This window comes from Emydura macquarii, unplaced genomic scaffold (assembly GCF_026122565.2).
Source record: "Emydura macquarii macquarii isolate MOO-44397 ecotype Brisbane River unplaced genomic scaffold, CSIRO-AGI_Emac_v2 contig_2422, whole genome shotgun sequence".
Lineage (NCBI taxonomy): Eukaryota > Metazoa > Chordata > Testudines > Chelidae > Emydura > Emydura macquarii.
The window spans coordinates 20,112,923-20,138,310 of record NW_027132559.1 but is presented as its reverse complement, the minus strand read 5'-3'; the positions used below and the strand labels follow the sequence as shown (position 1 = coordinate 20,138,310).

General features: G+C 42.6%; 1 protein-coding gene across 1 annotated transcript in view; it reads right to left on the bottom strand.

Moving 5' to 3' along the window:
- The window catches only part of RAPGEF5 (Rap guanine nucleotide exchange factor 5), a 225,789-nt gene that overhangs the window by 75,641 nt on the left and 124,760 nt on the right, over positions 1 to 25,388 (bottom strand). The window contains exons 10-11 of the mRNA XM_067562081.1: positions 2,793 to 2,911; positions 2,347 to 2,435 (exon numbers count right to left, since the gene is read on the bottom strand). Coding sequence (XP_067418182.1) covers positions 2,347 to 2,435; positions 2,793 to 2,911 — 208 coding nt within the window. The remainder of the gene's footprint in view (positions 1 to 2,346; positions 2,436 to 2,792; positions 2,912 to 25,388) is intronic.

The following is a 25,388-nucleotide window of genomic DNA, read 5'->3' as shown; positions in this document are numbered from 1 at the left end:
TTTTCTCTCTTTTACTGATGTTAGCCTGAATCCGGAAGTCTACACTGCAGTGAAACAGCCCTGCAAATCCAAGTCAGCTGGCACAGGCCAGCTACAGGTTTTCCTTTGCTGTAGACATACCCATAGCTCCCTGAGCTGTTACTGCAAAGATGTGCATGTACCCCTTGGTCAGCCAACACCCCATGTTTTCACACACAAACGTTTGTGGTTAGGAAGTAATTGGTTCTACAGTGGACTTGCCTGAATTTTTACAGGTGACTCCAGTATGCCTTCATTTGAAATTGTAGGACCCAAAGTCAATTTTTTAAAGATAAACTCTATATTACTGTATAATTAAAAGGAAAATAATAACAGCACATAGATAACTGTGTTGTCATGTAACTGCAGATCAACTACTCATGGTTTAGGGTAGGCCATTTCATTTTATCATGGAAATCTGAATCTATCATCAGACTCTAAATTCTTGGTTCCTGTACAGTACTCACTTTATACTGACCCACACTGCAGAGATGATACATTCAGCCTAAAAGGATATATTATTCTCAAAACCTGCCACACAGTGGCATTAGTACCAGTTTTAATTGCAATTTTTCACCCACACTCTGGGAACAATAAAAATATGCTAATGAGAAGCTGAGCTAGGACACGCACAGGAAAAAATAAGCAGGGAGGTAAAATACAGTTTATAAAAAGTCAAATATACTAGATATCTGATTTAGTTAAGCCAGCAACTCTTTGTACTTAAAAAAAATAATGCAAAACATTACTGAAGACCTCAACATTCTCCAGTAGAATTATGAGTTTGTGAACAAAACGAACAGTAACCTACAAGAGTGATCAGATACTCTCCTCAATTTTTTAGATGTTACTATGCATAGGTGAACTTTTCTCTGATCTAAATTACTGTATGAGTATCACTTCATGAACCACTTCTGAAATTCAGCCTGGGAATTGGAACAAGTAAATTTATACACAGCACTATTATAATTATATGTGAGGAAGCAGAACAATCCGACAGTGGTGCTTTCTCTGCACAAAATATTAATCTCTAGGCAGACAGACGCAGCACTGGGAACATCATAATAATCAATTAGTTTGCATTTCTTTTGGCTTATTCTTTGGGTAAAATATGCATCATTGGTAAGAAAATACATTCTGTCCAACAATAAACTGACTTGTTTAGAGAACCTGACACTAAGATTCCTATGGGAATCCAGATGTTATTTATATTTTTAGTTACTTTAATCCTTTACGTGTTTATTTTTAGTAATCTGATTTGTTGTAGGGCATATATACAAGCATCAAGAATGTGCAGTTTAACCCCATTGGAAACAATAAAAAATACCAACTCCATTCCCAGCCAGCTACATTTCACAGCCCCTCAGCAGCATTTTGAAACTCTGAAGGTTTGATCTTGTGCTGACATTTCACCAGCATAACTACATTCACTAAAACTGTAAATAGATTTCAGTTTGTAGGCACTCCTGATAAACTACCAAAGGAGCTCTGGTGACAGCAAACTGCATTTAGCCAAGAGATCAAGCTGAAAAATAAACTACATGTCAAGTAGCCTGATCAATATAATAATTTGCTCCAGGCTGGAACAGATTACAATCTCTAGTTGAAGACACTCAAGTATTACATTCTGTTATATACTATATCTTGTGCTTTGAAGGAAGTTTATAAGACATTTTTATGAAAAGCAGTAGATATGCCAAATGTCCTTTGATGATGGCAAAATTTGTATTTAGTTAGAAGATTGAACTGCTACATAAACTGCACATCAAGTTGTTTGATCAATATAATAATTGCTGCAGGCTACAAAGAATTACAGTTCCTGATTGAAGAGACACGATTATTGTATAATATACATTGCAGCTTGTACAATGGAGGCAACAGTGTAAACCATTTATGAAAAAAGCAGAAGTTGCTGCTAAACATGTAGCTGTTGAACAGTTTCATTAATTCTTGACCCTTCTGCTCAGAGGCTGTCCCCCCCAGTTCATCACATTCTGATTACCAGGTTCTCACATTTCCTCCCTATATTTGACATCAGGTACCAAAGCAGTGACATTAGACAGCTGGCTTTCAACAAGGATTGGTGAGAATTTCAGAGGGAACAAAACCGGAACAAAACACCACTGGCCTGGATTTGATTTTCTTTTGATAAACATAGCTAAGATATCACCTAAGAGATCCAGCATGTGAGTTTAAATGCAGCACTTAGAACACTTAACAGCAATATTACATGCCAGCTTGTCAGCCAAATGTACAGACAGTATCATGAACAGTAAAAGAGGACACAGAAAGCTGTGTTTTAGGAACAGAATCCAATTTGTACCTTACCTGTCTCTTTGTCTTGGACTGCTTCCAGGTGCAAGTCATTCAGAAGGTGCTCCAAAATCTTCTCTGGAGTCCCTGATACCACCACATATCTGTCAGAAAGCAGAGAGTCCACAGAGTCATCCTCAATTGAAGACTGTGAGCGGCTGCTCCATTCATCCTCCTCATCCTCTTCATCAATATATTTAAAATAAGGCACATCAAATGTAGGCAAGGGAAGCTCCCTGCCTAGAAAGGCAGCAGAATCCTTCCTGTCTAAATGAGGGTCAAAGATCCTCAGCCTGGAACTTCCCATAGTGTAATGTTAACAACAAAGACATTCCCTAAATGCTACAATATCTTGCCATCTTCGTTCTCTCCCTGGTAACTGAGTCCATCTGGCTGCTGAGAGCTCTGCAGTCAGCTTGTGTGTGTGTGTGTGTCTGAAAGCCCAAGGAAAAAACTCTTACCTCCAATCATTCTCAGCACTCCCTGATGTGGGGGCTGGGCTTTGTGACGACACTTTCCTAAGCACCAGAACGTCTTGGTCTTGTTCCTTCACTTGAATAGTAGACACTTCATCATTTTGCTTTAATTTGGAGGGGAAAAAACAACAGAAAGAGAAAGTGGTAAATTCTCCTGGGACTTGGAAAAAATTGAGGGAGCTGATTAGAGCTACATTTTTTCCCTATGGAAGCTGCTACACACTGCAGTTTCTGCCCATGATTTATACTCCAAAGCTTTGTAATGCATCAGGCATCTGGGCAAATCTCTTGCATGCCTTTTATATCTATTAGCAGGACTGGAACTGAGGGAGAAAGCAGTTTCTCTTGCTGAAATATTTAAATTAAGAAACCGGTTTAATACATGTGGCTGGAGAGCTGAAATGAAGAAAGGTTTCCCTTTGTGATTTTTGTTACCAATTTTAGCACAGTGTACTGAATGTTATTCACAGTACCAGCAATGCATTCATCTTCCATTTGAAGAATGCGTTTCACTATTTGTTTAATAAATGAACTAGAGGACAGCTTACAACAGTCACAAAATTGCAAATACTTCATAGCACTCAAACAATAGGTAACTTACTACTCAAACAAAATGTACATGCTATAAAGCTACTCTTGTGTGCTTAAATACAGGCAGTAAAACCAGGGAGATCAAACATGATACACGTGTTTCTAAGCCTTTATTTGCATTCAAATCTCCCTCCTTCTCAACAACCTTTCATCTATAAAAACAAGACAGCAACACAGGAAGTTAAACCCAGGGAGCATCCATAGTTTGAATCTCAGCTAAATTGAGATTTGGACGTTATGGGTCAGTGCACTGACTTTCTTCATCTAGGTTCCCTTAAACAGCAGGGAGCTGAACAATCATCCATTTCTGCTCACGCAGCCTATATCCACAAGCACAGAGCAACTAAAGCTAGCTGACTGTGCAGTGTATGAGATGAGGGTTTGCTGCTGACTGAGCAGCATGCATTGAAACTTAGCGACTGATGAAGAGCTTCTGATAGTCAGTCCATTGTGAGATTCTCCTGGCAGATCCTGCCACAAGAATGTGAAGCAGCACAAAGAGAAGCAGGAAATGTAAACGCAAACGTGTTTCAGTCACTGCTGCTGTAGTTCTGACAATTTATTAAAAATATCAAAATGCTTAATGGTAATTTGGTTTAGAATTATACTGTTCCGTAACTGTTGTATGCAGTGTAGTGTAGCCATGTTAGTCCCAGCATATTAGAGACAAGGTGGGTGAGATAATTTTTCCTTGCATTTTGCTGTGATGCTGGGAGTACCTTTCCCAGACCTGAAGAAGAGCTCTGTGTAACTTGAAAGCTGGTCTCTCTCACCAACAGAAGTTGGTCCAATAAAAGATATTACCTCACCCACCTTGTCTCACTGTACAGTAAGTCAAGACACAGGTTTTAGCCTATTTTTGAAGCAATAAAGCTAGCACTTATGTACCAACTGTACAGTATCCATAATCCATCACAGGGGTGGTGGAGATGGGAGGGAGAGGGAGCGGGGGTGCTGGTGCTCCTGCAATGGCAATATTGTGGGGGCTTATCCCCGCATAAACTCATGCACAATATGGGGGGGTGCAGTGCAGAGACAAGAACGGGATCCAGAGAAGCTGGAATGGAGACCGTAGGGCTCTGGAGCAGGATGGAGAGCAGGATCTGGAAAGGTTGAAATTAGCCTGGGAGCGGTAAGAATGCTCCTTCCCAGCCTGGAATTGGCTGCCTCCCCCACCCCTACTCTCAGTACCTCTCCTCACTCCTCCTTCTATCCCTCCCACCCCCATCTGCCAGCTGATAGAAAATCCCAAGATATGAAAGATTTTTTGAAAACAACGATGTTCATGATACCATGCAGCAATCCAGCTTTATGATTAGCCTTTTATGTTCTTATTATTTAATATTACCGCTCATCGGCTCTGATCCTGCAGGTCCCCAGTTTTCTAGGTGCTGCACAAGCACACATGAATACATAATCCTCTGCCCCGAAGAGCTTACTGTCTAGGAAGATTTCTTTATTGGTAAACACCATGAAAAACTGACCTATTAAATTTCTGCAAGGTCAGATATGCTGGTACTGAACCAATTAATGTCAGATATTCATTGCAACCTTCCCAAGAGGCATTGGTGAGAAGCCTTGTTACAGGAATGCTGCTGCATAACTGTAATCTTTTATTTCACAAGATGTGTTTTTTCTTGCCTACATATTTAAAGAGCTGCAATGAAAAGAAAATAAAGAGAGAAAATAGGTGCAGCACAAAAAACAAATCAGCAAAAGACAGGTTGATACACACATCTCAGGCATCTTCTAATCCTGATACTCATTTCCCCTGAATCCACTGATATTTTGAAGTGCAGTACGTATTAGGCATGTATATGATGTATGGTATTAGCAACATCTGTTAACAACCATTACACACATACATACAGAGATGAGATTGTAGTCTGTATGTATGTATTAAATACATGTACACTTTGTGCTGAACACTAGTGGGCAGTGGTGGAGGCAGAAGCTATAATCATACTGACAAGATACTAACTATATCTTATACCTACTTTGAAATCCTGCTAAACACAAAGTATTTCCAATATCAAAATAAACGAACATTTAAAACCTCTGTTAACCGCTTGGGTAAGAGTATGTAAATTAATTGCTTAGTGCTCAAATAGTAAAATTTTAGCAAGGTTCTTCCTTTCTGCCTTCTTTGCATATTTATTTCAAAGTATAGAATGATCAAGGGGCTAGGTCTTGGCTTTGCAAAATTTATTCATTCAGGACTTGGTTTATATATAAATAAATAAAATCACATGAAGAAAGGACCTATATATTCAAGGTTTTTAAGCATTTTTCTTTTCAATTTTCATTTGATATGATGTAAAGATGAAAGAATCTCTCTCCTATTAGAATCTTGTATGGTCCAGGAGATAATTAATGCATACTGTCAGAAAACTCTGAACCAGGGCCACCATCAGGCTGCCCTTCCTATATTCACGGGCAGAAGAGAACGGAGAGGATAGCAGGCCACGTGGGACTGCTGTTAGAGAGGGTAACCTATTCTAAAGTAAAGACAACGAGAGTTCTGTGGCACTTTAAAGACTAACAAATTTAATATTTGCAGACATAAGCTTTCGAGAGACTTAGCTCTCTTCTTCAGATGCAGTAATACAGAAAATAGGTAACACCTGCCTTGTTATATCATCCCTACATGCAAGCTACTTCTGGTCATGAGTTTCAAATAAACAATAAGAACTACTTGACCTGGCAGCTCTCTTGTTTTGACCAATATTATAGTCAATTTCCCACTAATAGAATCTACTTGTCTGCTGTTGAAATAAACCATATTCTCTACACTGTGATTTATTTAAACAGTAGAAAAATACTACCATTTATTTTCAGCCTGTCAGTAACCCTGAGTTGGTATAAATATTTATATACGTAATGTAACTAGACAAATGGAACTCCTGCTTAGCGGGTCTTAAATTGTGTAGGTCTCCTCACACAACTGGGGATAGGACTCTATCGCCTATGTGAATGCCTAAGCGTATTCAAGCACAAGTGACAGTAATGAAAATATCAACAGAAGGGGTGCAGTTTTCAGTGTTGCAGACATTTCCACACTGATTTCCCTGTATTACCAGCAATTGTCACGGCACTGGAACAATCCAACCTCCAGTCAAACTCACAGAGAAAAGAAACAAACAAGGTTATCTCCCAAGGCCATGTGCCTTAGAGAAAACCCACTCACTATGTCCTCCTAGGACAATTATGGCTTTTAATTAAACATTTTATAAGAAACCAATGTGCACCGTGAACTACTCACCTCCTCCAATATCCAAACTAGGGAGGCTTTGGTTTTAACAAAGCAGCATATATTTGGGGATTTTTTTCCCAAAAGGAATGTTTTGAATCCAGATCTCATTTTAACTCAGTCCCCAAAGGGTTGTTTTATGGGGAGTTTTGGGGAAGAAGGGAAAGGATTTTTGGATAGATGGTTCCTGGTTCCCGCTTTGAATCAACACCATTTCAGGAGCCAGAGGCAGGTTTGGCCTTACAAAGCCTCATTTGTAAAGGTTTTGGTTTCCCAAACCAGGGTTGATTTGGATCCAGGTTCCATTTAATCTGAACCCCCAAAGCTCAGGTAAGTTTGGTTGGAGGAGTGGATCCCGTTTGGGCTCATTCCTGCTCCTGCTCCTAGCTGCAGGGTTAAAGGAGCTGTTCGCTCTCTTCCAGAGCCATTGCCACCACTAAAGTGAGTCCAGCCATAGTGCCTGTGACCAAAGTTACCATCTTCCTTGGCCTGCAGAATGTGAAGACAGGAACACCAATGGCAGGCATTCACAACCAGTGCTGAAGGACAGGACCAAGTGGCATTAGAAGCATAAACAATGCTCACATCAAAGCAGTCCGTTTTAGAAGAACGCTTCACTGACTGGCAGAAGGTGCACTTTAAGCAGTTGTAAATATATCTATGTAGGTTCATGAAAGGCAGAGTCAATGAGCAAGAAGGGAACAGACAGAAGAGGGAAATAAGAAAAGAACAAGATGACAGGAAGGGAAGAGAGAATGATTAGGGAACAAATTTTGGGGAGGAAACAAGCTTGGCTTGGGAGAATAAAAGGGACATATTGTGGTGGGCACTCAGAGGACCTAGAACTTTCTGAAGTCCCTTCGCCCCAAAAACTCTTGGCAGTTCTGTTCTAACATTAAAGGAAAACTGTACATTCTCCAGAATGGAACAACTGTAATCAGAATACTTCTCTATTTGAACAGCTGAACAGAAATGAACATGTGATTTGCAGAGATGTACCCTCATTCCTTTACGAGACAGGATGCCTGCATTGGTTTCAAAGGATGTATTTATTTCACTGTTTTCTAAAGCATCAACACCATAGTATCTAGGTGCTAGCTACACAGTAATTTAATAATATATAACTTTCCAATTAAAGAACATTCCTTCCCATCATTTCCTCAAACTGCATTCTCTAAGGAGATCAGATCCTAAGGATAGCCAGTCAAGAGACCAGTTTCAGAAAGAATCCCACACCACTGATTTCAGTAGGAGGAGGAGAAGGCCTGAGTAACAGGATCCTATTAAATGGAGCATTCAAAATACAAGTCTGCAGTCAGACTTCCTCACTCAGAGATTCTGAATACAGGCAAAAAGAATTCCTTGTTTGATCAACATGTAATGAAGCAAAACTTCACACAGACTATCTGCTTCTAAATCACATTCATTAATGAAGGGCAAGAACATTTTGTTTTTACAGCTTAATTTGGTAAATCTGACTCAGCACAATCAGATAATGCTGATCACTTCTGTCTTCACATCTTTTAATGCTGGTGCCAGTACATATCTTTGAGTGATAAGGAAACAGGTATACTCTGGGAATGATGCAGCGAGCCTGTGCAGGTATCGGTATTCATTGCACATACGGAGCAAAGCTCCAACAGAACCCCTTCTAGAGCAGCACAAGGTGGGAAGATAAGGGGAAGTGGAAAAGGGAAACAAGCATGCCTGGTGGGCCTATGACAACCTGGATCCATTGGGAGTGGTGTGCGGTAGTTGCAGAGGCTATCTACAGTGATGGCACTGAATTCTTCTGAAGAGGATTCTGTCCCTCAAGGTCCTATTCTGTCCTCCAAACTCCATTTATTTATGCTTTGTGCTGCGCTAAAGATTTAGGCCTCAGAATTGAAATGGTTTCTGTGGAATATGGCACTGGAGGATGGACAGGCCCTTGTAAAAAAAATAAATAAATAAAGAAGCAAGTATGGTATAGAATGTGTTCAGGTAGATATGAGTATTGCACTTAGTGGAGAAAAAAACCACTGTGTGAGGCTCCACTTCAGAGAATCTTATCTAACTGAACAGGCATGTTTATGTGTTGGACAGCATCATTTCTGCTAACACCTGATGGCACATGTAACAGACCAAAAAATATTTTAAAAGAACATAATTAAAATTGTAAAGCAAGCATTGAAAAGATAGTGAGGCGGGGTGCGCCTGTTCCGCCCTGTGGATCCTGCGCTTCACCGGCTACGCCAGTGGTGCGGCTGGGAGAGGAGTGAAGGGGGGGGACCCGGTCCCACCCTCTGCCCCGGGCCCCCGACCCAGGGACCCTGTGAGGAGTGGTCTCACCCTGCTTAGTCCCTGAGACCGACTACCTTCCCTGGGCCGCCTGTCCGTGGCCCCCCGGCCTGTAGCCTGCTCCCTGGTACCGGTGTGGTAGCAGCAGCAGATGATAGCCCCAAGCCCTGTGGCAATCGCTGCAGCAGGGCAGGGCAACTCTGCTCCGCTCCACTTTGCTTTGCTTTGCTTTGCTTCTCTTCGCTCTGCGTTGCTTCACTTTTCTCTGCCTCCTCTCCTCTGGCTGTTAACTCCCTTTCAGCCCTCTTGGCCTGCCTGAAGTGGAGGCTTTTATCTGCTGGGGCAGCTTCTTTGATAGGCTCCAGGTGGCCTAATTGGCCCAATTGTCTTGAATTCGCCCCAGCTGGGTTACCCAGGGAAGAGGGCTTTATGGAGCCTGGGGCTAATATACATGCCTTCCAGCACTCTTTCATAGCCGTGCGGTCTGGCCCTGTCACAATAATAAATGACAGAATTAAGGCTGCATGTGCAGGGCATTGAGAGTATAGGAAAGACGGTCTCCCTACTCTCAGTCCCCAGCCTGGTCCACCACAGTCCAGAGTAGCAATTTCAGGGAAAGAGCTGCTCTTCCCCAGGCTGGAGCATGTTCGCTGCTTACAGAATCTTCAGAGATTTTACCTGAGAAGCTCTAGCAGGTCTCTATCAAGCGTGTGCAAACCGCAATTTTTCAAAGGCTTTTCACTTGGCCGCATTTGGGAAGATTACTAAAAGGATGGCAAAAAGGCACATCCCTGACATGAAGGCCACTTCTCTGCTCTGAGAAACAGGGGCCCTACAGCTTCATAAAGAAAAGATCATCTGAATATTTTAATATGGCAAAACAAAGTATGTTTCCCTAACCTCGTTCTCAGAAATGGCTGAACAGTTTTGGCTGAAATTATTAGCCTGAGGCAGACACCCAGGATGAAAAATTTCAGTCCAAATGGCTAAAGTTCAGTAAACTTTTAAGCAACTGAAGTCAGGATCTTATAATAGGAAGCATTGGGCAAGCTTTATATTAGGTGGTGCTACCAGCCTTACTATACTAGTGTATATACACACACACATATAGACAGACAAATACACACACCAAAGAAAGTAAATATACATTTTACTATTTCCAGACCAAAAGTTAATCCCAGAAGGGAATCGTTTTTAAACAAGATTCACCATAGACTAAAGACTGTTGTAACTTCATTAATTTTTGCATTGGAATTTATTACTGTGAAGACACGGTATTAGATTTCAAGGCAGCAAAAATAATAATTTGGAATTACTAAAATGGCTAGATATTTTATCATAATCTTCCACTTTATTTACTAAGAAAGTGGAAAGGAACTCACCAAAAATTAAAGTGGAAACAGAGATATAAAACCTTGGAAAATCCATCTCAGGGTATGTTGCTGTGTTTCATGGAGTTCCAAAACATATCAAAGTCACAATAGACTTTGATTCAATTGCAGCACATTGAGAATAATATATTCAAGAATCATTGGCATATCTTAACCAACCCAATGCATGAAGGACAGGTCACTGATGCAGAGCAATCTGGATCACTTGGTAAACTGGGTACAAGCAAACATGTGTTTTAATACATCTAAATGTAAAGTGATACATCTAGGAACAAAGAATGAAAGTTATGCTTACTGGATGGTGGACTTTATCCTGGGAAGCAGTGACTCTGAAACAGAGTTGGGAGTTATAGTGGACAATCATCTGAACATGAGATCCCAGTGTGATGCTATGGCTAAAAGGGCTAATACAATCCTTGAATGTATAAAGTATAGTAGTATGGCTGTTATACTACCTCTGTATTTGGCACTGGAGTGACAGCCACTGGAATACACTTGGCCAACTCCAGTGTTCACAATTCAAGAAGGATGTTGATAAATTGTTACAGGGTTCAAAGAAGAGCGACGAGAAGGATTAAAGGATTAGAAAACATGCCTTCTGGTGACGAACTCGAGGATCTCAATGTATTTAGCTTAAAGAGAAGGTTAAGGAGTGACTTGATCACAGTTTATAAGTACTTACATGGGGAACAAAAATTTGATAATAGGCTCTTGAATCTAGCCGAGAAAGGTATAACAAAATTCAATGGCTGGAAGAAGCAGCTAGATTAATTCAGACTGGAAATAAGGTACACATTTTTAACAGTGAGGGTAATTAACCATTAGAATAATCTACCAAAGGCTGTAGGGGATTGTCAATCGCTAGCAATTTTTCAATCATGATTGGATATTTTTCTAAAAGATATGTTCTAGTTCAAATAGGAATTAATTTACAGAGGATCTATGGCCAATGTTTTGCAGATCAGATTAGATGATCACAGAGGTCCCTTCTAGCTTTATAATCTATAAATTGCTAAATACTCTGGCCTATAGGTTGTCAACAATCATGGAGCATATTTTCCTACCATCTCCCCCTTTCATAAAGAAAAATTTCAAAGATGGACACTCTTTCACTTCTTAAAAGATCACAAGCACAAAATTTTGATTTGAATGGGACTTTCTTGCATTTGCATGAGTCAGACAATTATTCTTTGTCCTAAATTTCAAGGGAAAACAAACATCTGTAGATGCAGAATCACCCAAAACATTGTTCACACAATATTTAATGAAAAACACATACAAAATGCAAGTATAGAAGGGGATGGCCAAAAGAGAAAATTTACATCTTTTTATTCTTTATTATGTGATCTACTATATATTAATATTTAATTATAACTCTACCCTTCTTTTGGATTATACGGTAGTAGCTTGTTTCCAATCATAGCCAATTTCTAAATCTACTCCAAAACGCACATTAAAACCCCGCAGAACAAAGAAAAATTAAAATGTGATTGGCTTATAAAGTGAATTAGTTTTCATGTTTGACCATTCTTAAAGACTACTGACTGAACCATAAAACAATGAAACATTTCAAATCGTGCAACTATAAGTGCTCCCATCAAAATGAACTTAAAGACAATACTAATAGTTTCACTGCAGTTTTATGCTAAAATACATATCTGGAAGATCTACAGCGGGAAACCCACAGTTCGCAGAGCAAAACTTGACAATTGTGAATACCAGCATTCATCAAATGGTGGTAAAACAAAAAACAAAAACAAAAAATTCTTATCTAAAAAGATCAAACTATTCTATCACCAAGAAAGATTCTGTAAATCAAATAAAATAATGCACACACTGAGCACTTTTTTATAAAATTTGCTGATATTATCATTCCCTTAGTTACCTTGTCACAAAGAGCACATTAATAACAAAGTTACTGTGGTAGAAGGGTCAAAAGATTAATGTTGGCAAAACATAAGTGACAGACCATGTGTATTAGGGAAACCCCCCTCAACAGACACACATCAAGTCATACTACCTCCGTACATGCAGATTATGGGAGTTCTGCTAACCTTTCACTCATGTTGGGTAGTATCTTACTTACTTAAGTACCCTATTGATACCTTGTTGGAACTACTCATGGGAATAAGTACTACTCAATATAAGTACGGATGGCAGAATGGTGCCATTAGACCACAGTCCAGCAAGAGCTTGCGTATATAATTTTAAACCCAATTAGCCCAACTGCTTTCAAAGAGACTACTGTATAAACTTAAATAATATTAGGCATAAGTGTACTAAAGTAGTGCCAAGAAGCACTAAGCAAGTTTGGGGCTCCATTGTGCTAGGCACTATATATATATATATATAGTCTATAGATATATATGGTCTATAGATATATAGTCTAAACAAACAAGATAGACAAAGGGAGAGAAGGAGAAACTTGCTCAACATCACACAGAAGATTAGTGGCAGGCAACGCTGTGAATACAACCCAGATCTCCTGAGCCCCAGGTTTAGTCTTGCTCCATCTGCTATTCAGTGCTGCCTCTCAAAGCTTAAGCACTTTACTGGACCAGGGCCTAAATGAGAGGGAACATAGGATTAGTGCTATGACAACACTAATCCCACACAACTCTTTGTTGGGTGAGGAATAAATAACTATTTATGAAAACAGAAGAGTAAGCATTTTCTTCCTTCTTACCATCCCATAAACATGCCCTTAATTGTTATTAGTAAATCAAGCCAGATAGCCTGATAATACACTACCAACTCAGCAAGGACAACCTAGGGGACTCTCACTTCTTAACCTGACTAAAGCTGAAAGAGCTGATTTTGGCATTTAGGGAGAGAACAGAAGCAAGGGCAGAATTCATGCTTTTCTCCATCAGCCTCTTGTGACTGACTGTGTGCCGCTGTTATCACAAAGCTTCTGAAGTAAGAAGGTGCTTGTAGACCTTAAGCACGTGCAACCGTTGAATGGAAAGAAGTTTGAGATACAGCGCGATAGATTAGTGTTGCAGAATAAAGGCATGGGTGCCAATTACTTCCTTCTACACAAGTCCCCTCTCATTACCATGGTGGTCATTAGAGTTGGTCAGAAATTTCCCAATGTGACTGTTTTTCAGTCTGAAAATGCCAATTCGTCTAAACCAAAATATTGCAGGATCATTTTGATTTTAACAACATTTTGATGGAAACCATGCCCTCCCAGCAACTTGCCTTGAATTGCAAAGGTGGGATTGGAATGTTTTTTTCAATTTCCATTTCAGTTTTTCCAAAGAGAGCTTTCCCCCTTTCCCCCCCCCCCCCCCAGAAATTTCAATGGGAAACGTCACCTTTCTGACTTTGTTCTAAACCAAAATGAAATTTTTGGAAATTCAAATTTCCCACAGGACAAAAATTCTAGTTTCTACCCATCCAGCTCTAGTGTTGAGTATCCCTCCTTACATATACATCAGGGGTCCAGTCCCATTGAATGGGAAAACTCCCGTTGATTTCAATGAGCACTGGATCAGGTCTTACTTGTGGTGAAGAGAGTAAGGAAAATACAATATACTCTAATAACTGCATCCTTAACTCCAAATGTAAGAAAGGGAAAGAAATATTCCTTAGTAAAACCAGGGATTTGAAAATAACCCTTTAATCCAGATAATCCCAGCCTCAAATAAATGTTATGCTATTTGGATAGGCTCTTTTGGGGAAGAATCATCTGAAGATGATTCACTGGATATAAAATAGATTCACTTGAGAAGTAATCTCAAAATAGAAGATAAAACAGTGAAATTAGAGAAATCATTAGGGGAACCAGAAAAATAGCTATTTACCATTCCCAATGGAAGTAGCCTGGCTTCTATTGTAGCTCATCATTAATTTTCACACATGAATGGAAACTATTCTAAAAAATAATGTACACATATTTAGCTTGTCTAATTTTTCAATGTAGGATGAAATTCATATTAGTGAGCACATGCTACATGGGGACCTATACATTGAGCCAATTTCCAATGCAGATGAGATCTGAAACTCAACACACATATATTGGCATGTAACTTACACCCCTTACACATCGCTTCTTAATTTGACAAACTGAAACCAAGCATGTTAAATATGATTTTGGCGGATGTGCAACAGTTGCGTAGCTACAACATTTAAACTGTACACTAAGGACTCAAATGATGGCTAAGGTCTCCTGCAGAACATCTGTACAAAGGTGAATGTCATCATAAATATATAAATCTATTTACCTATGTGCTTCTACTGTTCCCGTCATCAGAGCTCTAGGCACCTTACTACTTCTAAAACAAACACAAAAGATTCTCTGTTTCTCACTCTCTCTCTGTCTCGCTCCTTCCTCCCCTCAAAAGAAGGGTCTAGGTTATGAAGCTGGAGAGTTTTAGCACTGACTTCCACAACTGTGGTCCAACTGCAGAGAAAGTTTCTCTTGGGCTGTCAGGAGTAAGGGCCTGCAGCTAGCCTGCTTACTTGCTAGTTTAGCGCCCAGATGGCCTAATGAGAACAGCTGGGCCCCAACTGAGCCACAGCAGGGAGCTGGCTGCTCAAAGCATCTGCCCATGGCTGTGATAGCTCCTACTTGTTCCCAGCCCTGCTCCTGCCTTGCTTCACTCCAGGTAACCCAGCTCAGATTCCAGACTTTGACTCTGACATCAGTCCTCCGACTCCAGCTCTGACCCTGGGCTCCTTTATTCCTGACTGCTGACTCCTGCTCCAACCACTAGGCCTTGGTTGTCCATGTCCCGGTCCCCAACACCTATCATGTTTCATTCTTAGGGTTGACAATTCCATTGTTCCAGTGGAAAAGTAAATAAATATATACACACAGGCAGACACACACATACACAATTTGTATTTTAACACAGGTTTCCAAACTTAGAAGATCAGAATTTGTCTATTAATCTTATGTGCTGTTTCTGACACTTACCACTACCTGGCATATTTTTTTAAACGTCCGTTCTCAAGAGGGCCAGTAGCTGATGTTTCAAGATATAGCACTCAGCAAGCACCTATATCAGAATCTGACTCGAAAGCCATGAAAGGCTTAAGATAAAGTCTAAAAATGAAAATACTGTCTAAAGCTCTCAGAAACTCCAATGTAAAATAACCTCTAATGCAATGACACTTAATGGAAAAACACATAATAGAAACTTCTACCAGGAAGTATGAAAACATTGTGTATGGGAGTGAAAAGTGATGCTAATTTAATGTTTGAAATAAAATCACTTTATTCAACTTGTAGTTATGCTGCAGTGCAAACAGTAGCAGTCACACCTGGGGTTTAAATTATTTATTGCAATAGCTTTAGTGTATGCTTTTAACCCTAAGCAGCAAGATAGTATATTCAAATTTCTTTTAAGAATAGTATTAGTGATTCTCAATGCAATATCCTTGGTTATTATGGTTAGTTTATATTCCCTCCTATGTAGCCTGAAATGACTATCCTTTTACTGAAAAGTTCCAGAGGGTTAGCCGTGTTAGTCTGTATGCGGCAAAAACGAGAGTCCTGTAGCACCTTAAAGAATAACAAATTTCTGCAGGCATAAGCTTTCGTGGGCTGCAACCCACTTCATCAGATGCATGAAAAATGGTAACATCCATAAATCAGTTGGAGTACACTTCAATCTCCCAGGACACTCTGTAGCTGACTTAAAAGTTCAACACAAAAACTTCAAAAACAGACTTCAGCAAGAAACTGCAGAGCTGGAACTCATATGCAAACTTGACACAATCAGCCTGGGTCTAAATAGGGACTTGGAATGGTTATCTCATTACAAGGAGTAATTGTCACTGTTCACACATTCTCACCTTCTAATCCAGCGGTTCTCAACCGGTGGTACGCGTACCACCGGTGGTACGTGGAAGAAGGCTGGGTGGTACGCAAGGTGTACCGCGCCGCCGAATGTGCCGCAGCCGGAAGGTCCCTCCCACCCACCCTTGCGAAACTCTGTCGCCGAAAAGGGGAAACGCCAAAAGTCCCGACCCGCCGCCGCCGCGAAACCCCGCCACAAGTCCCGGCCCGCCGCGAAACCCCGCCGCCGCCGAAAGTCCCCCCCCACTTTTTTTCCCGAGTGGTACTCAGGTCAGGTATAGGCAGGTCAAGTACCACTTGACCTGCCTGTACCTGACCCGAGTGGTACTCGGGGAAAAAAAAGGTTGAGGACCACTGTTCTAATCAATGGTTGTGAATAGGCCTCATCTACCCTAACTGAACTGACTTTGTTAGCACTTGCCCTCCTCATTGGTATATTTCTTACTCTTGGATGTATATATATACACCTCTTATCTGTGATTTCCACTTCATGCATCTGACGAAGTGGGTTGCAGCCCATGAAAATTTATGCCCTCAGAAATTTGTTAGTCTAAGGTGCTACAGGTCTCTTGCTGTTTTATCCTTTTACTGATGTTTTCTAATGGCTGTTTTCTTCTTAACTAATTCTTGCATTTAAATCACTCAAAAACAGATGAGACACTAATCATCCTCAGACTTGGTAATGCATCCTGAGCAGAGAGCAGAGCAGAGCAGAACATGCAATAAGTATTCCAAAAAGAACAGAAGAAAGGGCTTGAAGGAAAAATAAAAATTATTCCCTTTATCCAATATCTGGGGACCTAATCCTACATTTCTTATTTGGGAATGCTCACTGACTTCAATGAATGATTTCTCACAATAATGAGAGCAAGATCAGGCTGCATGCAAGGTCTCTTCCCACCCACACCAACCCTCCTTAAAATATATTACAGAATATTTTATCTGAACACTGAAATTATTTAAATCAAACCTGCACCACAACACTGACACACACTTGATTCAGAGAGCTCATTTTTGCCAGTGAGTACTAGGCCTGTCATATATAGCACAAAATAAATAATAATCAAAATTTTAAGTTAATCATCTGTTGCCAGGAATGGAAATTCCTTTAAGGTAGAGATTAAAGTTATATAGGAAAGAGAAAGAATATTAAAAATTACACCAAATAAAAATGTGAGTTCAAAATTGTTCTTGTATATTTCCTTTTTTTAAAATAAATATGTTGGTATATGAAGAAATACAAAGATAACTGACAATTACAACAAAATAAAAAACACAACATTCTGTACACTATTATACAATAATAGCTTACATTTCCTCCTGCTTTATGTAATAAAATGAAGAATTAACTTAAATTTGAGGACTTCTTGTTTATTCCAGCCGGAATTGTTTATATAGCAGTATCTATTTCTAAATTAACTATACACTGTAAAAAGTTTTTGTCAGTACAAATGATGGGGCCTTCTTTTCTCTAGGCATTGCTTTCATTATATAGCACAGTTGTGTGAAACTTTACAAAGGGGATACGTTAAATTTAACAAGGGCAATCTGAGCATTTATTCAAGTTACGGAATAAAAAAGCATAGTTACCATGGCAACTGCTACATCACATGGCATCTGCAATGAGAGGCAAGCCATATTAAGTAAATACCCGTGTGTGTTTGTGTGTCCTGCACTATACAGAATGTTCTTTTATTGAGGAATGCATAGTAATAACCTGACATTTTCCAGATTTCCCTGTGTCTTCTACAAGTTGGTAAAAATAATCCAAAGTGTTATTGTTTTGGATAGTTTACTATTAGAGTACAGAAAATGCGAACGATTGTTCACCTAAAATATTGTATTAGGATTAATGTGAATTAGAACTATTTAATTGATAAAGCATTATGTATGATATCTTGAATACCTCTCAAAATCACATTGCACCTTTGCCAACAGAGGACAATGCAAGATGGCACTGGAAAAACTGCATACAGAGTCTGATATTATTTGTAGTTAGCACACAGCCTCTCCTTACTCCCTACCCTTGAGAGCATCTAACCTCCTGCTCTGTTTCTTGTGCATCCCAACCCTCAGACGACGAACCCCCTGAATGCATACTTACACATTGGTCATTCACACCCCCAAATGTCTTAAGATTCATCAATCATGAAGCATCTGCTGTACCGCACTCACTTCTTATCTAATTTTCTCTCTTCAGTCACCACTCTGTCAACAGTCTATCCCTCCTTATCCATTACTTCACAGGGCAGGAACAGTCTTTTCGTTTTGTGCTTGTACAGTGACTAGCACAGTGTGGTGCTGTTGCATGACCAGTGCTCCTAGGCACTACATTATAATAAATAATAATACTTCACCACAGATAGTGCCGCTGACATCTGATTACTGATCACTCCCCATTGGATCTTCTCCTAGTTGACGAAGGTTTCCCCCCGGAATATCAACGTCTCTTGGGTTTCCTGAGCATTCATAGGAATAGGGCTGTGCCGCCACCCAGCTTCAAACACCGCATGAACATGCATGTACACTTTTGCTTGGCTACCTATGGGGCTGCTTCAGAAAGTGAACTTCCTTCAGATACAAATCATTTCCAGTTCCCATTTTCTTCCTCTTACTGCATCCCATCATCACAAAACAATACAACGCCTTATCACCACATAGTAGTGAGAACTGTGATGAATCCCCAACCTGAACCCTTTTTATTTTGAACAATATCAACCACTGCTCTTAACCATTCTTCTTCTACCTTTTACTCTATCCTCCCACAACCTTATGAGGTCTGTTCTCTCTCCCACCCCTACACACAACCATAGGCTTGATCTCATCTTCATCAACAGCTCCTTCTTCCCTTCCCCCCCCCATTATATTCATAATTAGAACAGAACGACTAATTGATTTTTTCCAGTTCAGCGACCATACCAAGGCCATGAGAAAAAAATTAATCTGGGGTTGTCCCAAAACAGATTTTTTTCATTTTTTTTTCCACCAATACAAAAATTTTTTGGTTTGGGTCATTTAAGTTTTGGGTGTTTTACCCTTTTCAAAAACTAAATCTGGCTAAATTTCTAAATGAAATGTCCTTTCAAAATGAAAAGTTTAAAAAAAAAAATTAGCCAAAACTATTTGCCATTAGCATTCAACCCAAATTAGCAAACAGTTTATTTGCCCAAAAATACAGTTTTGAGTTGACCAAAACTATTTGTCTGAAAAAAGTTCACCAACCTCAATTTGTAATTTCATCCACGCACAATCTCCCTGGCTGCCCACTTCTTCCTGGTTACATTTAAATATGGTATGATCTTTACAGTCTCATGCCTCAGAAAGTCACCCTGCCTCATCATGGTCTTAGGCACCTTGAGCTCAATGACTTTTCAAACTAGTTTGCTCTACCCTTTGCTGACTCCTTTCCCATCTCATTGGTTACTGGCTACTTGATCTGTATTTTGACAAATAAGGAAAGCTGCTTTGTGTCAAGAAGACACAAGCTCCAGAAGGCTTCAGTCTGTCAGAGAATGGCTGAATAAAGGAACAATAAAGAGAGATACGTGAACAAATGGCCATGTCTTAACTCCATTAAAAGGGTCACAGTATCTACATGCTCAAGGGAGACAACTAATGACCCCTTCTTCAGTTTGTTCATGCTTCAAGAAGCGAGTGCCAGAGTTGAACACACGTCAAGGAGTACACACATCACAATGCTTGAAACAGCCTAAGAAATCATCATTACAATGAGTTATTCATACCCTACCTTGGATAAAACACTGGGTAAGAAAAAGGACTTGTGTTTGATGGACAGGCTTAGCAGAATTCAGTTTTTATTTTTTCTAATTTCTTCTATTAATATCTATTTTTATTTTTTAGATTTAACAATGTTTATTTTTACAGTTGCTGGAAATGAAGGGGGGTAGAGGTAGGACTAGGGTTGGTGCAGCGCTGACTGCAGGGCTGCAGGCAACTCTCTGTATAGCCAAGAGTCCCAAGACGCTCATGGGCAAAAGGGAGGGGAGGCTATAGTCCTGGAATAGCAGAGCAGAGACCTCTGGCCAGGGCTGTGAGGAGGAGGAGGATTAGCTCCCAGCCATGGGGTACAACTGCACAACTCTTGCCCAGAGATGGCTCCCACATGACTGGTTGGTGAGTGAGTGGCGTAGTGACAGACAAGTTCTCCTTGTGCTGCTGCAGAGAAAGCTACGGTCCTGGCAGAGTAGAGCAAAAACCACCTCCCCTCCCCACAGCCCCAGCCAAAATGGTGAGGAGGAGGAGGAGGACGAGCCCATGTCACTGTTGCTGAATGGCTCCTGCCAGGGATGGCTTCCCCCCACAGCAGGGGACTCCCCCACCTCATGACCCTGGCCAGAAATCTCTGTTCTGCCCTGCCAGGACTGCAGCTTTCCCTGCAGGGATCGGGTGTCACCAGCCCTGATGCAGTACACGGAGCCCTCTGTAAGGCTGTGCCATGAGAGAGAGGGAGAGGGTCCATGACAGCAGGACTGCAGGTGGCTCTCTGCGCTGCTGTGGGGCCAGTGACACTTGATCCCTGCAGGCGCCAGGGGTGGGGGCTGCACTAGTGCCAACTCTCACCTCGGGATGTATTTTTCCCCCATCGATTTCAGTGTGTCAGCTGAAATTTACATTTCCCAACACCTAGTGATTTAAATCGAATCCTGCCACGCCTAGTTATGGGTGACTGGAATGTTCAATGGGGCTGTAAGGGGCATCTGGGAAGTGGTGTCAGAAGTTGACAATGCATGATAAGCCGAACTGAGAAAAACAGGAGCAAGCTGATATTTGAAGATTAGTTTTGAAAATGGTTGTAACACATCGGGTTTTGACAGATTACTAGGTGATTCAGAGTCTAAGTGAATCTACACTGGGGTCACTCACGTTACATCTTCTGGGCCCTCAAAATGGAAGCATCATGGGGTGTGTTAGCCCCATGCTGAGACAGAAAGGGTTATGCAGCAGTTCTGGGCCCAGGTGACTCCTCTCCACCACAACTGCAGAACCTGCTGCAGCTAGAGGAAAGGTTTAAAAGGGAGCCAGACAGCTCAGGAGGGGGAAGACAGACCAGATTTGAAAGCTCCTGAGTAGGAAGTCCATACTGTAAGAGAGGGGTCTGCAGACAGCAATTATTCCAGGCCCTAAAGAAGGATCCAGGGAGAAGACCCAGGTGAGAGGTAGCTGAGAGCTTTCTCTCTAGGGGGAAAGACTCAGAGAAGCCTGGGATGCGCAGTACTCAACTGGGAGCTTGACCAAAGGCCGGGGCTGATCAGGGATTGCAGCCTACCTGAAACCCTGGGTAGAGGGAGAGTATGATCTCCCTTCAGGAGATGAGTGAAGCCCAGGAGCTTGAACCAGTGTCAACCTGGTGTGAACCCCCAAGGAAGAAGGTTACCAGCTGAGCTTAGCTGGGCTGAGGATTCTGTTGTTTTTACTATTTTCTGTTGGACTTTGATGCCTGGTGGGGAAGTGAGTGGCATTGGTAGGAAGTAGCCCAGAGAAGCAGCCCGAAGCACTACTGGGTGTATGCTCTCATTACCTCTCGTAGGGCCCTGGGTCGCAGCCCAGTGGAGAGGGAGGGCCCAGGCTCCCTTACCAACCACACTTTTTGTGGAAGGGACATACACCCTTCCCCCCTCCACCCCCACTTGAAGAAAAGGAGAGGATAGAGACGTTGTAAGCCCTGAGTCAAGCGAGTGCCACCCATAGGGCCTGGAGGTGGACTGAAAACCCTTTTTTGTGGGGATGTTGGACTCAGTTACCCCAGAAGGGAGTGAACTCAATTGGTGACCCAGCCAGAGGTCCAAGTCACTGGTGGACTGCCACAGCGACTGCTGGTGAGGGATGACAGAGATGGGAGACAGCTGGGACCCAGTGACCTAACCACTAGTAAGCCCAGCCCCGTCACAGTAAATTATGCCAACTTAGAGTCCTTAGAGACATAAACAAGGTATTTACTCCAATTCCAGCATCTGATGGGCAGTGCATGCTCCCAATATAGACAAAGAAAGCTGGGATTTGCACCAATTACCTCTCTTTGCAACTGGTCAAGCTCCATTGGTGCAAATTGTGTCTTTCCTTGTCTATACTTGGGGCTTATACAGATCGTTACTTCAGTCGTTGCCCATCAGTTACTGGAAATGGGCATATTCTTAATGTAGATGAGGCCTTAGACTCCATACTCAATTACTGACCTGTAACTTACACTCCTTACGCATCACCTCTCAATTTAGCCAACTGAAACTATGCAGGTCAGAGAAGATTTTGGCAGCATGCATAGATCTGCATAGCAAAATAATGCTTTAAATGTTGGCTTTTAAGGAATCTCCAGACCCACAAAATTCTTTCGACCTATCTTTCCAGTAAGAGGAGGTTACTTACCTATAACTGGAGATTCTTCGAGATGTGTGGCCTCTATTAGTATTCCAAACACAGCTGCGCATGTGCATCATGCACAGGAGACAGAAGATATTCAGCAACAGTGTCCATTGACCAGCACAGTCATCTTACGTTGTCATGTGTTCCACGCGAGATTATAAGAGGCTATGCAGGGCAACGTGTCCTCAGTCCTCCTCTTGCTGCTTCATAGAGAGTCTGCAGCAGAGGGGATAGTGGACGGGTTTTGGAATACAAATAGGCACCACACATATTGACGAACCTCCAGTTACAGGTAAGTAGCCTCCTCTTCTTCGAGTGATGGTTCCTATACGTATTCCAAACATGGGTGAGTATGGAGCAGTGATCAGCTTGGAAGAGGGTGCCAAGACGTGATGGGTAAAGGCCTGCTGCAGGATGGCACGTCCCACAGTTGCGGCTGCCCACTGGTTGATGGTGTAGTGCGCTGTGAAGGTGCGGACGAGTGCCATGTCGCCACATGGCAGATCTCATGCCAGGGAATGTTTACCAGGGAGGCAGAGGTGGTTGTGCACGCCCGTGTGGAGTGTGTCATGATTTTGTCAGGCGATGCTGTGTTGGAGCGCATATAGCATTCTGTAATGCACTTAGAGATCCAATTGAATATGTGCTGTGAAGAAAGGGCCTGCCCTCTCAACCGTTCTGCCATGGCTACAAAGAGACGTGGGGAAGTATGACATGCACAAGTCTTGTCCAAGTAGAAGGCTAGTGCCCTGCAGATGTCCAGGGAGTGCAGTGTCCTGTCCGTGGGAGTGGCGTGTGGTTTAGGATGGAAGACCGGGAGCTGAATGGACTGGTTGAGATTAAATTTGAGATGATCTTTGGGAGGAATTTAGGATGAAGGCTCAGGGAAACCTTGTTTTTATGGAAAACCCTATATGGTGAGTCAGCCATAATGGCTGCCAATTCACTGACCCTCTGGGCAAGTGAAGGCCACCAGGAAGAGGACCTTAATGGAGGTGAGCAAGAGAGCATGTGGCAAGTGGTTCAAATGGAGGCTGAGAGAGGTCAGACAGCATGAGATTCAGGTCCCAGGGGTGGGTAGGGGTAAGGACAGGTGGGAAGCAATTCATCAGGCCTCTCAGAAACTGCGTAGTGGTAGGGTGGGTAAACATCGACCAACCATCCATAGGACAGGAAGGCTCTGAGTGCCACAAGGTGGACACAGATTGAGCTGAGTGTGAGGCCCACAGTCTTAAGCTTCAGGAGGTAGTCTAAGACAATGGGCATGGAGATGTCAGAGGGGGAGGTGGCAGCCTTGAGCCTAGGAGGTGAAGTGCTTCCATTTCGTGGTGTAGTATGCCCTCATGGGCTCCTGCCTACTGTGTGTAAGGATACAGTGGACAGGTGATGAGCAGACGTTGTCTACGCACAAGCTCCATTCAAAAACCACGCCGTCAGTTGAAGTAGGCCCGGGTTGGGATGGTGAACCCTGATGTTGTGCTGGATGAGAAGGTCCGGTTGGATGGGAAGGCTGATTGGTGGGCAGGCCGACAGTCTAAGTTGATTGGGAAACCAGAACTGTCACGGCCAGCACAGGGCTTTCAGGATGACCCAGGCTCGGTCTTGGCAGATCTTGCAGAGGACCTGGGGAAGGACGGGAACTGGAGGAAAAGCATACCAAAGGCCATCACGCCATGGAAGAAAGAGGGCGTTGCCTTGTAGTCCCGACTCCTGGCCCCCCTGGAGCAGTAGAGGGGGAACTTGCGGCTTGCATGGGTGGCAAAAAGGTCCTAAATGGGGGCTGCTCCAGGCATAAATGGAGCAGAGAGTGGGGTCATGGAGTTCCCACTCGTGGTTGCGGTACCAGGTCCTGCTGAGTGTGTCTGCCAGGGAATTCTGCGCCCCCGGGAGGCACGTCGAATGGGGTACGATATTGTGGTGGAGACACCAGTTCCAGAGGTTGATGGCGTCCGTGCAGAGTGACTGGGATCTGGTGCCGCCCTGTCTGTTTATGTATGTGACGACAGTGGTGTTGTCTGAGAGGACCTCAATGTGTTCTTCACGGAGCAGAGGTAGGAAAGCGTGGCAGGCCTGGCAGACTGCACACAGCTCCAGTGTGTTGATGTGCATGCATGTCTCCCTGGGAGTCCACTTCCCCCGCGTGGCATGGCTCGTCACCTGTGCACCCCAGCCCATCCCACCAGGAGGAATCTGTGGTGAGGGTGGCTGTGGGGACAGAGATGGCTAATGGGGTGCCTCAGAGCACTTTGGTAGGATCAGTCCACCAGATAAGGGAGGACCAGACCCAGCTGGGGATGGTCAAGGACGAGTTCAGGTGGGCGATGTTGGGCCTTCAGACCAAGAGCTGTAGGCAGTGCATAAGGAGGCATGCATGTGGTGTCACATAGGTGCAGGCTGCCATGTGGCCGAGGAGGCAGAGACAGCGGTGCACTGTTGTGTGCAGGTTGCAGCGCAGGGTCTTCATGCGGGCCGTGAGGATAGCTAAGTGGTCTGTTGGGTGGAAAGCTCGCACTGTAATGGAGTCCAGGCACACTCCAATGAACTGAATCTTCTGTGTCAGGAAAAGCATGGATTTCTCCTCATTGACACAGACGCCCAGTGAGGCAAGAAGCAAGTGGAGGGCTGTGACTGCTGTCATCGCCTCAGTGACAGACAAAGCCAACAGCAGCCAATTGTCTAGATAGGGGAATAAAAGGGCCCCCACCGGAGGAGGTGGGCCGCTATAACCTCAAAGACCTTGGTGAAGCCTTTGGAGGCCATGGCAATGACGAATGGAAGAACCCTGAACTGATAGTGGTTGTCGCCCACGTGGAAGTGGAAGAATTTGCGGTGAGCCAGGTGGATGTCGATATGGAAGCATTCATCTTTCATGTCAAGGGCTG